The 16,714-nt window shown below is 35.7% G+C and overlaps 1 protein-coding gene across 1 annotated transcript in view; it reads right to left on the reverse strand.

The window, feature by feature from the left end:
• Window positions 1–16,714, reverse strand: part of LOC148941454 (uncharacterized) — a 157,851-nt gene that overhangs the window by 34,748 nt on the left and 106,389 nt on the right. Inside the window, 2 exon segments of the mRNA XM_089104451.1 lie at window positions 3,487–3,554; window positions 5,480–5,654. Of these exon segments, the coding sequence (XP_088960577.1) occupies window positions 3,487–3,554; window positions 5,480–5,654 (243 nt within the window).

The following is a 16,714-nucleotide window of genomic DNA, read 5'->3' on the forward strand; positions in this document are numbered from 1 at the left end:
TTAAGAATTTTAAGCTTATTTTTAATCAGTTTTTGTTTGGACCTTTTTTAGCTATGAAATATATATTAATAAGAAAGAAACTATGACCAACTGGAATTCTCATGTTTATATTCCACTTGTTCCATGTAAAATACAAAAATCGTAGCAGCTTATTCATAAATCTTTAAAACTACCGTTCAATTACCAAGAGGTTCCATATTTTATCGATTTGGTAGCGTCAGTAATAGTTTTGGAAAAGGTGTGATGATGGGACTAGCATTAATGCCACAATAAGTCAAACTTATAAATTGAATAAATGTATTGTGAAGATTTTTACTATTCGTAGTACAACAAGGATACGCAAACAGAGGTCAACTTAAAACAAACAGCAACCAAAGTGATTTTTGCACTAATCTATAGAGAAAAACAAGCTTATAAACACTGACAAAAGTCGGCGTCAACACCCCAGGGGAAAATGGGTCAAATTTGTCTTTAAAGGGCGGAGAAGGGGGTTAAATGCCGAGCAAAATTATTCTGTGGTAATATATAGAAAGGCATGTCTTTTGTGGGGTTATTGGGGCCATAGAAAACGAAAATGAAGGTACAAATGGTCCAGAAGCAGCATAATAGGAACATTTGGAAATTCCTTAAGTGGTTAAAGTGGGAGAGGTAAAGTCCAAATAACAACAAAACATTTTTTAGTAATTAAGAAGGCTTTTCTAAAATTCCCTTGGTCTTATAAAATAAAAAAGGGAAAGAAAGGACTTTGAACCAATAAAAAAAATGATACCTATGCTACGTAAGGGCGAAAGCGAAAAAACACGTAAATCCTAATAACTAAAAAAAACGTCTCTTCTGCTACTATTGGAATCAATACCAGGTAATGGATATTGCTACCACAGCAGAAAGTCTGCCCTCAAAGTGCGAGGACGGTGGGCTGTAAATGTCACAGGTTAAAAACCGTTGAGGTGGCTAACCGGACCGAAAGCACATGGATCTTCGCCCAATCTTCCAGATAATTTTAGTTGTTACAAAATGTTCAACGTTCAATCATAACTGAAAGCAACTGCTTCAGACACGAATTACGTGTTGTTCCTTCGTCACTTTTTGGCGACGATGGACTCATGAGGAGACTAAACAAGCCAGGCCCACTAAACGTTGTAGGCCAACTAAATACTAGGCACAAAGCTAACATATACTAGAAGAGAGGCGCCATTTACTGCAGATACATAGCTTCAAATGCCCACGGACAGACTTGTATATAACAAAAAGTAAGGCGAGGGTTCAACCGCACGTTTGGCAAACGTCTAGGTGAAAGGGGCATCTAAGTTAATCACGCGATTGGCGATGCGGATGTGAAGATAGTTAAAACTGCTGTTGTAATATTTTTTTGCAAAGAAAAATAATTTGCAAAAAAATATAATTTGCAAAAATATTCTAATATTTTTTTTTATTGGACGATATTAGCTTACTCCTTCTTATTGTTTCATTCCAATTGCGAATCCAAAAATATGTACTATCCTCCAGAAAAAAAACAAGCTGATACAAGTGTTGCGTGGGATATACAAATGAAGAAAACCAGCTTTTAAACAGAACTATGTTAGGCCATACGTCTCTGCCATGCAGTAGTTGGCTGCAATACTACTTCCCTCATACCATCGTGCTGGGAAAGGAAAGAATATAAACATATTTAATAAACGAGGCATTCCCGAGAAGTTCTCAAGCTGTCCTTAAGGTGAGTATAAAGAAGAAAATCGTTTGTGCTAGAAAACAAGCTTCGCTGTTCATCTATGGACACAAGGCTGATGAAAAACCTGACTCAGCTCATTATCGTATATTTGAACAAAAAGTCTAAAAATTCTCAAAATTGGTGCACCCACCCTCAAGTGTATCTGGCAGGTCTCGCTTGTTGCCCGTTCACCAAAAGGTCCGAAATTGGAGTGAAAACAGCAGCCTCGCCCTTCTTCAGTAGAGATTTCAGTGCAAAGATACAGTCTTAGTTTTTACTTTGACTCCATTAAGCTTCTGCTCCATTGCAGTTTCTGAGAGTCGTGGAGTACTTTTGTAAACCAAGTAGCTGTGACTCAGAAAGATACTTGTACAAAAAGTCGGGTCTCCATTACTCTAAAGCTTGCAAATCATGCAGAGGGATCCCCTGTGACAATACCACAGACGTCAAAGACGATGGCAGTCCCAGTTTTTGGATTTTTTCTTTTCTTCGTGTTCGATGATGTGAAAAAAATTCAAACCAAAGTCAACTAGTTCATTTCCTAATCTTCATAGCAACCAACTTTGCTACAGGAACTAATGTGCACTACTAAGTCTACCTTAAAGGCAAGGTATCCTTTTTTCTTGAACAAAGTCTTCGAATAAGTTGCTGATTAGAAAGAAGGTAGGTTTTCACATGAAAGCAGAGCGGCTTTAAAAAATAAAATAAATAGAGATTATCCGAAATATGAGGGAGTGGCTGTCCATCTGACCCCTTATTAGACCGATCTATTTACTCTTAAAAAGATTTGTTCAAATTTATAGCGGTTTTAGCTGGAGGTAGCTTCTACACAAGCAACGTATAATTTATGCACCGTAATATTGCAGTTGTTCAGGTTGTATATCTTATTCTTTTCATCTTTCGTCGTCTTGGGTCAAGGAGACCCCTGAGAAGGACACGTTACTCACTAAAATAGGTCATTTCGTTGTTTTTCAGACTTTAAACCCTCCAACTTCAAACATTAAAGGTGAATGTCCAAATATATCCCTGTTTTACTGGTGATGAGGCATTTTACCTTCATTTTCGTATTCTGCTACCCTACCTACCCTTAAGAAGACTATTTTTCTATGTATTATCACGAAATAAATTTCTTAGCTTTTTATCTTTACTTCGCACTTTAAAGTGGGATTTTACCATTTCTGTCTCGTGATAGCGATACCAATTTTGGGTGTTAATTGGCTCATTTTTCTTTATTGAATGATACAAAAATTTTCTATGTTACAATTTGCTTTCAGATATATAACTTCCATTAAAATCCAAATTACCAATGAAGAGTGATCAAAATTACAGTATTTGCACATTTTAGCAGCATAAAGGAAATCACGAAGTGAAAATAATGTTTAATGTTGGTTATTTGATTTTCTAATTACTACAAAATTTAAAAAGATTAGATTTATCGGCTAGAATTAAGCGACACAACAATGGTAGAGCCCGTTTACAAAGGCGTTAGAAATTTTTTTTTGACCAACCTTGCTACCTACGATGGAAAGCAAAGCTGCCGCTATATCCATCGGTCCTTTGAATATATCCCTTGACGTTTGAAAATATTTCTAAAACATATGTGTTGCCCGTCAAATTCCACAGTCTTGGTTGTTGACTTATTGATTTGGTTCACATACAGTTACCCAGCTAGCACGAACGATTTTATCATAGCCTGATTTCGCTTTGAGACGCTAATTTTCTTATTATTACTCACAACGATGTTAATAAGCTTTAAATGAATTGTTAACCATACTTACTAAGCTTTCTCTCAACCCATTTTTCATGTCTATCATTCCTTCGAGATACAGGTCTAGGACGGCAAAGCCTAGAAGATAATATGACTATAAAAAAACATAAATTTATTAGTTTATTTTAACTAAAAACATAACATATAGATGTAATAAATAAATTCCTATGAGAAAACCAAGATGAGAAAATACTCAAGAAGTCACCTTTCCACCATTACATGGCAAGGGTCTATTTATATTAATGGTTGTTTTTTACGGTCTTTTTTTTTAGTTATTTTAGTGGTTTTGATTTACAGTCGTTTATTATTGTTCTATCTTTGCAATGAGGATGGCTGAGCGGAGGTCTCACTGAAATATTTGCATTGCACTTCGCTTTTTCACTGGCTGAAAATATTCTCGTTATTTCTTCTTCTTCATTCTTTTCATCTTGTTATGTATGGATATATTTATTTGTATGTATATAGTTGTTTGTTTGTCGAATCCTGTGTTTTGTCTAATGACTTTTCTTCAGTTTTTCTTTTTCTTGTTTCTATTTGCTCCGTCATTGTTTTTGTTAACGCGACGGATTCTCAATAAACTCGTTCATTTAATTTATATCAGGCCCAGTCATACCACAATTTCCTCATATTCAATAAGAAAAGCATAACAGAACTAAAAATATAACACTGCCAGTCACACCACCATTTGTTTCAGATTAAATAAGAATGAAAAAGATACTATAATTAGAAAAAACATTCTGCCCATGGGAATGTAAATAATGTTGAGTTTCATGGTGCAATTTTACCCATAGAGTCGAGTAATGTATGCCCTGCGTTCAATACAGCTAATTACGATCAATTAATATAGATTTTTGTCATTGACAGCCTATGAGAACCATTCTCTTTCAAAGAGAATGGTTTTCATTGGGTGCCAGTAATGAAAACCAATTGTATTCGATTGTAATAAGCTATATTGAACGCTGGGATGGTCTTTGGTATCAAATTAAAAGAAGCATATCAACGAGTAATGCCTTAACTATGTAGAAAAACAAATTCAATATTCTTACTCTTATAATGTCCTTAAATTAAATATCCTTGCTCTTTTTTCAAAATTAATAAATCGTTGAATGAGCTGGAAATAGATTTTTCCGGATAAAAACGGTCGGACTTTACAAAGCTTCGAGCATCCCAGTGCATTCTCAGATGTCCCTTTTTTTGCTGCATTTTGGCATTTTGGGCCGGTTTCAGTACCAGCCATAACTCATTTCTTTAGAAACCAAAGACATCTGTACTGACTGTGTGCTAGTCCTTAGAACAGTTCACTATATAAAAATTCCAGTGTGGTTTATGTTTTTCGTGGGGAGACAAAGTGCCGTGTTAATTAATTACAGTTCCGTTAGTTAATTACGTTTTACTAATGAATTAGATTTCATTTTTACAGTCTTCCACTTCAGGGATCAAAAATGATATTTTCTTTTTGTTCAAATCAAATAAAACTATTGCAAAAAAAAAAAAAAAAAATACACTTGCATCAAAATAGGTTTGTCCATTGGAAACTATTTGTCATGGTGGCAAAAAAAAAATTATAAAAAAGCCACATCTACAAAAGTAGCTTATATCTAAAAGTCGAATATTGTTCCAAGGAAATAAGAAATTTCCACATGTTGATTCCTACGGTCGTCTACACCAAACCATAAAAATCAGTGTTTCTGGAGGTAAGTGGGGCGCAAAATGATCCAAATGGTGCATTCATTTTTTTGTCTGGGGGTCTATCGAACCTAAATGGATCCCCCCTCCCCACCAACTGCAGGCAAGCCTGCATTGTTCAATATTGCTCTAGCTCGAGACTTGTTGAAATACCTAATTGTCCTCGAGAAAAAAAAACACAACTCAGTGATCAAAATTTAAAATCTATGTATATTTCATGAGTAGTAACTTTCAGTTAATAATTAAAAAGACCCGTACACTTCTCCTGAGATATCGATGAAGCTTATCAAGTTCACAAGAACAAAAGGACAACTTACTCTTTGCCTGAGTATTTTCTAAGTTCAGTGGCTAAAACACAAAACTCTCCAAAGGTTAAATAATCCTCCGAGTTGTCAACAGGTCTCATACAGGATTCAGAGCATTTTCGATGAGGACCAATACACTTCCCATGATTTCTATCCCTGTCACGAGCACATTGTATCATCTCATAAACTAAAAAAGGTTAGTAGTGTATATCAGGCTACTGAACAAACTGGAAATGAAAGTAAATGGCCAGTATTAGCCATTCCTTTTTAATGGTGACGAAAAAAGCTGATCGAAGCAATTGAAGAAAATTTTCGAAAAAAGGACAAATAATCCTTTTCATGGTCTTTAACACATTTCAGCCTTTGCACAATAAATAACATTTATTTGTAAGCGCTTATGTTTTTTTTTTCATAGTTACATATATTACTTCCAATTGGAATACTCCCTTATATTGGGCCGGACCCACCTTTTTCCCACAGGTTTTGGGAAATGTGCGGGTAGGGCCTCATTTGAGACCACGTTTGTTATGTTGTTAACAAAGGAAGCATTCTTGCTTATCCAGGTTTTCTTCTACTATTAAAATTGTGAAACTTTTTTTTTTATGTATCTTTTTGTTTTCTATCAGAGACAACTTTGTACCACTGCCTTAGAAAAGAGTCATGAGCTTTCTACGTATTATTTTTACCCGGATACTTCGTATGAAAGGGGTGGTCGTAGAAGCTTAGAAGGGGGTTCATTCAATTTGAAACTGACAGTTCTAGTGTGCCTAAGAATCGAAAGTGATTGGAGGGCAACCAGCCCCCATGCCAATGTCTTACCACCCAGCCTCAACCTATCCCCTCAAGACCCTTGATCAAAATGCTGAGATATCCAATTTGCTCAGAATAGTCCGAAGATCCTATAATGCTGTCTCCGGGGTTGACACGACCCCCAGAGCCCCCTGGCCGTGGGCCGTAAATTATGCAGATTTGGCTTGAAACTTCCATGGACAGTTCTCTAGGACAAAAAAAAAGCATACATTCTGGTGTATGAAGATTAGAGCCGGTTGGAGGGGGCCTGGGAATGGGCTACAAACTTTTTACCCTTATCAGATTGAAAAGTGTAGCCTTAAGTCCTTGGACCAAGAGGAACCTAATTTAAAAAAAAGTTTCGGGTACGATTCCCAAAAATGCGGTCCAAAAAAGGTCCGAAAAAGTTTTTTACCGATCGGCACGAAAGGAACATTCTCAATTCTCTGGGCTAAGGGGCCCCTATCGTAGAAAGACAAATAAAAAAAAATGGTCCCCACCAAGACGGGGTTCGATAAAGGGCCGATTATTTTTTTTTCCTGGCTACTTCTTATGGAATGGGTGATCGTGGAAACATTGAAATTTAAAATTCTTGTTCCCTTTCGAGAGTCAGAAATGACTGGAGGGCATCTAGCCTCCCTCTCGTACCCTACTATTTTCTGTTGCACCCCCCCCCCCCTCTGTAAAATCCATGACATCATATAAAATTCTGACATAGCGCTTTTCTTAAGATGCATCAAAAGATCTAACACTGATGTCAATGGAGTCGATATTACCCCCTTAGCACACGGCCAATGGCCCTACGATATAAAGTTATCCATTTTTGCCTGAGAAATTTTAGTAGAAAAGGGGAATGTTTGATCCTGATTTTCAAATCAGCTAAGATTTTTAGAGAAAATTTCCTAGGTGAATATTCTCAGAGTTTCCAAAGGGTATACTATGGTAACGACATGTACACCTGAGTAAATTGAAAGACATTGTATGCACTCGAGTTTTCAAAGTAACTGCAAGATCAGGGGAATGGCATGGGGAATCGAGCTCATATTTTCAAGGAGTGCTGGGCGCGGGTCAAGTGGACCTCGAATTTTGACTTGGGAGAGGAGGAGAGTTAAATTGAGACTGTATGTTCATCCAGGTCATTCAAATAGCATATCTCTGGTACGGCTTGAAGGATGTGTTGAAACTTTCAGGGGCTATCGGGAAAGGAAGAGAGGTTGAGGGAAGGGGACTCTAAATTTTACATGGAGAGGGGAAATGAACTACTTTTGTCTCTAATCAGCTAAAACGTTATTTACGTATCAGTTCCTATGAGATTTTCAATTTGTGCACGGTTACGTAGCAAGTCAAATCAAAAGACATTTGAAGCCAGTTTATTAAAATGGCGGTTTTGCGATGCTTCGGGAATGTGTAGGGGCATAAATCTGAAAGTTCAAGGGAGTGCGAGGGGTGGAGACAATAATACATCCAGCCTATCGAAATACCAAATCTGAAAATCTACCATATCTACCAAAGCACCCTTTTTTCATCCCAAACCTCTCTTAATTCTCCTCCTACAATCTGCGGTTTACGCTAGCTAAAATTTTAGCCATTGCCTGCTGCGTCATTTCTAGCTGTATAGAATGGAACATAAAAATTGTCCCCGAATAGCTATCAAATGTCATGACTGTCCGACGCTTTTATCTTAAAAAATTCAAGGTAGCGAGCAAAAAGAGGTTTTGTAAATTTGGAGCTGAAAACTTTGTTTTAATTATGCATTTATTTTATTTTTCAAGTTAGAAAAGCATGAGCACAGTCAGGGATTTTCAAGCCGGCCAGCTGGTGGTGGTGGGGGGGTGGCTTAGCCCTTTCTGTTTATTATCAATTTTGATTACTTTTCTTGGAGGCAATTAGCTTCCTGGAGGAGGCAGGAACTACTACCCTCGGCTATATTCACAACAAAAAGTGGTACGCATGTTTCAACAGACGCATTTAAATTCAATGATCTCACACCCAAACGAGTACAAAATCAAGCCCTCCAACTTCGGAAAATCAATATTCATATCTGAAAGAAGGGGGAGGGAATTGCCACCAGAAATTACCTCTCAGGGTGGATCTGCGTATCTCTGAAGGTATACGTGCATATTAAACACCCGATATAATATATACGTTCATGGCATATACTATGCACCCTGAACATTATGATCTCGTTGTCACATCTTAAAAACTACATTTTAATAAAACATGATTCACCCAAGCGTCTTTTTTGCTGAGGAAGTATTGAACCATTCAATTTGGTCAACACACCTTAATCAAACACATACCAAAACGGGTGCCAAAGAAAGCGACAAGCGATAAAAATCGACAACAAAAGACATTGGTCGCGATCCAAGAATGTTCGTCATGTGTGCGTTATGTACATATGCTATATACGTACTAGCATTCGTTCATATTTTTATTTATTAAACGACTTTTACTTCTACAGGTGTAAAAGTTCTATGAACAGATAAAAGACCAAATTATTTACGTCTATTCAGATTACAATAAAGAGTATTTAACAAGCAAATACACTACCGTTTTTTATTTTAATACGTGAATCAATTACTGCCTTTACGAACTAGGGCCCGACCGATACATCGGCTGACCAATATTATCGGGTCGATATGAGGGTCAGTGTCATAATCGGATGTCGGGAGAGAAATATCGGTTATCGGCCGATATATATATATACATATATATATATATATATATATATATATATATATATATATATATATATATATATATATATATATATATATATATATATATATATATATATATATATATATATATATATATATATATATATATATATATATATATATATATATATATATATATATATATATATATATATATATATATATATATATATATATATATATATATATATATATATATATATGTGTGTGTGGAACTTGTCGAGAAGATGGAACCAGATCTCCTCAGGTAATTTTGCTTGTTCAGTCATCGGGGGTGGAGCCACTAGCTAATTCTGACTATAGTGGAGAGAGCAGCAGTGATGAGTCAAAGTATATTTGTTGTCAATACACACCTGGTGCAGCAATATTCTAAATGTATGGTGACTTTAAGAACATACATCTTCTACCAAAACACCTAAAAAGAATTCAATAAACCCTACAGTTGCTGTTTAATGAATCTTCACTTGCGCTGGTGAAGATCCAAGATTCAATCGGTGAAACCATGATATCCAGTCAGGGGTGCAACTAAGGGGCAGAGGGGGTGTTTTAAGGTGGGGAGGAAGGGAGGTTTCAAGGTGTCACCGCCACATGACAACACCTTGCAAAAATTAACCTATATACCTTGGAAATTTAGCTTATGTGTCAACATTTGTCGGCACACTGGACAATTTTGTCGACATATTTTTAAAACCCTCCTCCAAACTTAAAACTCTAGCTGCCCTATCCAGTGTGCCTAGCAAGGATTAGTTAACAAGAGTTATCGTGTGAATGTTAAGTGAAACTTTCACATTAATATATGAATGATTAAAATTCAAAGTCCCGCTATTAAAATTCTGATTTAAATAATCAATTTTAATAACTATCTTACACTTCTTTCTATCAGATTTTCACGTATTTGTTTATGTAACTAAACCGGCTTCTTTGATTAAATTTTTTCTTATTTGTCACTTCCACAAATATTCGCCATTTCTTTTGAGTGCTCAGAAGCTGCTAATCAGAAAAGGTAAAGAAAATCAAGCAATTTTTGTAAATGGCCTAATTTTTGGAATCCAAAGTGAATTATTAAGGCTGTTTTTTGGTGTGTAATAGACCAGGGACAAAATGTGAGTCAGAATACGGGTAGAGAATGGAGGGTTTAAACTTTAGGCAAGGCTTTTTTTCGGAAGGGAACTTATCGTCAAATCATATCAGTATCATATCGGTGCAATACCGATATTTCGGTATCGGTACCAGACCCAAAAAATCCATATCGGTCGAGCCCTATTACGAACTACCTTTACAGCTCTAGGCTATCTTAGGTCGAAACAGCTACACACACTCCTTTTTTATAATAGCGAGAAACTGCAGGGGATAGGCATGGGGTCCTAACCAATCCCTAAGTGCTCATTAATGGGATTTTCAATGCCCACATAAAAAGCTTGACAAATCCTCCAGGATCCAGCAAAATAATGTTTTAGCATAACAAAGGATTAAAATCAAGGCAAAGAGACCAAGTGCCACCTCCCCCTCCGAGACCTAACTTTACAACCTTGTCCTTCTTTTCCACTATAATCAGAGCAAAAATCAATTGATTTATGCTATACAAAACGAAAGTTCAGGGTTGTACCATACTTGCTTAAGTTTGAAAAGTATGCTTACATACATTTTAGTATTAACATAGTTCTACTTGCATGAACAAATATCTCAGTGTTCGGCATGAAAAAAGATATGTTACATATCCTCTTTTTTTTTTACTATAAACGCTTATTTTAGCAAATACCCTTATGAATGCACAAAATTAACGGTAAACCAAGCCTTTCGACGCTAAAATCTCAAAAATTAAAAAGGAGACGCATGAGCTTGCTCAATTCTTCATTTAACTAAAAACATAGTAACTCCATAGGTGGACCGATCACATGTGATTTGTATCGAACACATGACGCAAGATGACACGACAAAGTCGAAAAAAGGAATACAGGACTAGATAAATAGGGGAGATTATGAGGGTTAACCTTCTAATACACCGTTTCTAACACTTAATTATTAAACCTTAAAAATAATTATACAAATATTCTATAACTTTTCTTTGCGCCATGATTTTTTTATGGATTAGAATAGTTATATCTACGTAATATTTACATATTTAGAAAATTTTACAACAGAACAACAGAACAAGAAATATTACGTCGTAATAACAAGTAGGCGAGGACCGAAGGCCGACTCTGCCAACTTTAGCGATCGACACGAGAGAAGGACAGCGACGCCAGAAATGAAAAAAAAGTCAAAGACAAAATAGTGAGGTTCATTTCCTGTAATTAGGCTATTATAATTTTTTTTCAACAGACTGTATATAGTCATGTTTCGCCGACAACAGAGCAAGAGTAGCTACCAAAGTAGCTGGAGTTTCGACAAAACGTCTTAACCCTGAGTTCCCGCAGATATGATTTCACGCCAAAACGGCCGTTTTTCCGTGATCCGTCAAATTTCCTCCGTTTTTTTGCTGCAAGTTTCTGCGTCACAACGGTTCAAAGGCTTAGTTGAAATATTTCTACTGATCTGTTGAAAATCGCATCCGTTATTTTAAATTGAAATCATTGTAGAGCCATAAATTGCAAGTAACTGAGAAACTAAACATGTTATAGATAAGACTTATATTTTTCATTAGGCATAGTGACCCAAGGCTATTATAGGTTAGCCCTTTGAATATTTTCTTGGCTTCTAGAATTTGAGTTGGCCTATTATTATGCATATGCTTTTTAAATATAACATAGTATATTTGTGCTTAAACGGCTGTAGTGAACAGTTTCTGAGTGAACATGTTTGCGAATTTCCCGCATCCGCTATCCATGAGCCGTTTTTCGTGAAAAAAAAACCCAGTGGGAACCAAAGGTAAGATTGTCAAAATGCTTGTTGAACTCTGTCGCTGATTTTGGTCTATTGCTAGATGGCTCTTGTGAACTTTGTATCGTTGCGCGCTATAAAGAAATTAAAATTAGAAGAACAATCATAAAAAAAATGGCGACAGATAATGTTTTCTTAATGGGATTTACCGACCAGCAGTAAAATATTTTGCAGTATTCTATATAAGGGCCTGTATATCTGACCAAAGCTTGAAAACACTACGTCTGTTCACCTTTCCAGGAGATTTTCAATACATTTATAACTTGACAAAAAATAATATTCTTTTCTTTCTAATTTCCACTGAATTTCCGCAATACTACAGAATACTTTAATGTTATTCCATAGATTACCAGTAAGAAAACGTTATTTGTCACTTTCTTCGAGAAGGTTTTACAAATCTTATCCCGTTTATAGCAGACAAACAATACGAAGTTCACTAGAGCCATCTAGCATGAGAAAAAAATTGACGACAGTTTCACAAACATTTAACAGCTTTAAGACGTCTTCTCATTGCTCCTAAAATTCATTGCTCGACCACTCATTAGGTTTTTTTATTCATTTTTTTTTGGCATTCTAAATTTCTATAGCTTTCCAGGATCCTTCAGGACTATACGGGTACTGAACTGTTTTTATTCATTGCCTTGTGCTATCTCCTGTCTACATTCTGCCTACTGTTGAAGTTGTGAATTAATAAGCAATTTTCATCCTTTGAAGTATAGGGAGTGCTTCCAAGGCATGGTGGCTTTAAAAAATTAACACGTTATAATTAATCAAGAATAACCCAAAATTCAAACAAAAATACCCCACATAAAAACATTCACGTTATGAATAGGATCGGTCTAGTTTTTCAAATTATATAGCTTTCACTGTAGATTTTTTTAGTTTCCTGTCCTAAAATTCAGTAAGAGTAATCTATCTATTGCTCTATATTGTCACTTTCTATACTAAATTATAAATTGCGCGAATTCTGCAGAAGCTTACAAGTGGTTTCTATAGCTTAAAGGAAGGAAAAAGTGGACACATACGGTCAGGCTGAAAAAAAGGTGTGGCAACAGCCAGTAGAATTAATACTACCACATAAAAGATCAATAATCAAAAAATGGGTAAAAATCGCATGGTGAACCTAAAACAAGATTAGCAGCTATGGATAAAATTAAATTAGAAAGAAGATAGAATAAGATAGAATGACTCATTTCCATTTGACAAGAAAAACTAAATTCTGGGAATGGGGAAAAGGGTTTATGGATGCGACTTTAGAATAGCACATTTATCAGGGTTATCATGTAATTACATAAGATTTACATATAAATTAATAGTTCGGTAAAAATCTTGTACTTTCTCTAAAGAGGGTGAGAAATGTTGTTACAATATTCGAAGGAGCGTAAAGTTGAGAAAGATGTTGGAAACTCTCTTGCCATGAGGAAGAGAACAGACAACTAACCCAAAAACGAAGTTTTGCCAAGACAAAATAAAGAGCTATATTAAAACCCAAAACAAGCAGAAATAGAGTGTTATTTGTTATTTGTCTTCGTCACTATTTGGCTCTTTAACTGGCTCAACACGGTTCTAAAACTAGTCTAAACAGGGAAGTAATAAAGGTTTACATTCTAGAAAATGAATCTACCAGCGTGTAGTACTACCCATCAAAATCACAGATTATTTGTATGCATTCATTTCTGCTTTTTACTTTTGTTTCACACTCGACTGAGGACAAAAAGATTCATTTTAGACAAAAAGTGAACAAGAGACATTTCAATTACAGTAATGCGTTACTTAAGCTTGTTTTGAACTTATCTAGTTCTGCTGGATAACCCTAAACAACCAGTGGCACTAGTTATTAATTTGGATTATTCCAATGTTAAAACACCAAAGACACACTTCTACTGAGTATCCTATTATCGTTTGTCAAAACATTTACCAGAAAAGTTTCGACCCTTGCGGGTGAAGGGATGAATATTCCCACAATATTCTAGGCAAGAATTTTTATCAACAGCTACACGGAACGGCGAATTGGTTGACAGGTAGAACAAATCTTGTAAATATGAAAAAAAAATATGAACAAAGTATGGCCCTTTTTGGAAAGAATTTGCTATATTTCGGGTATTTTTTAGTGTCGTTAAAGAAAATTTGTGATAGGCGGAAACCTAACCTTATTTTCATGCATACACATAAATCTCTGTTCTAAAGCACAACCTTCTTTCTTGAGAGTTACTGAATCACTGAATAAACAATAAGAAACTGAGGAAGTTTTCATCGAAGCAAAACACTAGAACGCTTCATTAAAACTATACTAGCAACTAAAAAACAGCAATTAAAGTCGAATGCGTGACTTTGTTCTAAATGACATAATAAAAACAAGCATCATAAGTTCGATGCAAAATGCATACTAGGAAATTGGGAAAATATTGTTGTTTTTTCCCTAATTCAACTAATGTTGAGCAATAAAATGACCTAACACTGAGCAAAATTGAGTGCTGGCAAATGCTAAAAAACATTATTAAAAACCTGGAAAGTAGAAAGGTCCTGACAGTTTGAGTGAAATTTTTTTTTTTCTTAACTCAAGTAATGCTGAGCAATAAAATAACCTAACACTGAGCTAAATTAAGTACTGGCAAATACGTACTTTCTCAAAAACAAAAAAAAAACTGAAAAGTGGAAAGGATAGTTTTAAAATTTGGAAAAATGTTGGCGTCTTTTCCCTAATTCAAGTAATACGTATTGAGCAATAAAATGACCTAAGACTGAGCTAAATTGAGCGCTAGCAAATACGTACATTTGCAAAAACATAGATAAAAACCTGGAAAATTGATAGACTTTTTCAATTTGAGAAAAGTGCGCATGGCACAAGGCTAGCCAAAGCGAACAAAATGTTCGCCTAGTCAGAAAAAACTTGAGATTCTATCGGAATATGCGATTACAGACAATCAGCCTACACATAAGTGCATACAAAATTCTCCTGTTCTTTATGGCATATATTTCTATCATTCTAAAATAATAAAGGCAAAATATTTCAAAAAAGTAAAAAAATAGAAAATTTCACAGTCAATCTTAAATGTTCACCATCGTAATTGTGTATTTAAAGCTGGTGCATAGGTAGAGCAGGGGTTTTTGGGGCCAGATCCCTCCAAAATTTTTGACGATTGTTACGATTCTTATCATTATTTCCTACATGCTTGACATGGTTTACACACTTTACGATTTTTCGTATTTGCACCCGTTGCCTCCCCCCCCCCCTTTATAACATGTTTGGACGTAACTGCCTAGTTTCCGGTACATAAGGCATATATCAAGCAGTGTTACATTTCATAAATATGACTGAAATTACGAACAAAAGGAAGTTTCCTTACGATCGTGTATTCAATGTTGTCACATAGATGTTTATTTTGCTCTTTATACATATTTTGTCAATCAACCGTCTCTTTTTCTCTGACTAATCTTAATTCGAATAGTGATACACAACAGCCAAGTGCATTTAGAAGCAAAATTTTGAATCCATTTCCTCTTAAGAACTCAAAATAGGCTCTGAAATAGGCTCCAAGAACTTTAAGAAAATAAGATTGTTTCGAGGTTTCTTATTTAATAACAAATGAATCTTTTTACGTTATTTTTTTACACAAATCTACAAAAATGCGACGAAGGATAATGGGAATTAAGAGAAAAATGAATTACTGGGAGTCCTGAAGAACCCATGGGTTACTTGTTCAAAAATTGATGGACTCTGTTCTGTAAACCAAGTTTGCCAACTACAGGCGGTCAAATAAGATGCTGAATCCACCGACATCAACGAGTGAGTAGAGGATTCGTCTTTTTTTTCTGTTTAGCGACGAGCAAGAGGTGTTTTCTAGACATCCAATCAGATAGGTTGAAAACTGTTCCCTTTATTTGTCTTTGTAAACCCCCTTGTAATCGTTGTTGCGAATTCCCTTGCAATCGCCTTTGTACGGATCGCGACTAAAATTGAAGCAGAAGTAAAAGAATACTCTTTTAACTGCGAGAAAAGATCGTGAAGATACAATAAGAAGAGACTTTAGTAATGTTTCATTGGTGTGCAGGTCGGCAACCGAGAATAAATACCCATTACAATCAAAACAATTTTTAAAGTAAAATTGAAGTCTGCAAAATCTCTGAATCTCTTCCTTTTTGCTTATCCTTGCTCAAAAGAAAACATTGGGTGCAATTTCAAATTAGTAATTTCAAATTGCTATTGCTCGAAACTTGTTTTTCTTAGTAACTCCTGTTATTTTAACTCCAATTAGTAACTTAAACTTCAACTGTTCAAAAATTTTTACTTTAGTTCTACTACTAACAACCACTCACTGCAGCACCAAGCCGCCTGAGGTGAACACAGCTACACATGCCCCTCCTTCATCTCAATCGATTCAAAGCCTCCCTCTTTTCACCCTCCCAAAAAGCAATTTCCCTTAAATCCTTCCTTACGGCATCTTACCGCGGCACGCTTTTCGTTTGGCCCTATATGATTGGCCAATAAGGACGATCTTTGGAAATCTATCATCCTTCATCTGCAGAATGTGCCCAAGCCATTTCAACCTTTCTCTCGTTATACCCATAGAGAGCGGGATTGAACTACATCTTTCGTACAGCGTACTGTTTGAACCAGGGTATGTCAGTGGGGTACCCAGAAAATCCGTAGAAAACTACACCTGGAAGACATCTAACAAATTCTCCTCCGTATTTCAGAGCGCCCATGCTTCAGAACCATACTTGACCGCTGTCATCACTGTAGCTTCTAATATTCTAATCTTTGTTCAAAGACTTATATTCCTATTCTTCCAAAGGATTTTTTGTTTTGGCAATCTATTTTGATTTTAGAAGACTGACAGCTACTCATATGAACAGT

The sequence above is a fragment of the Artemia sp. Qi Xiang Cuo genome, chromosome 18, assembly GCF_049724085.1.
Source record: "Artemia sp. Qi Xiang Cuo chromosome 18, ASM4972408v1, whole genome shotgun sequence".
Taxonomy (NCBI): Eukaryota; Metazoa; Arthropoda; class Branchiopoda; order Anostraca; family Artemiidae; genus Artemia; species Artemia sp. Qi Xiang Cuo.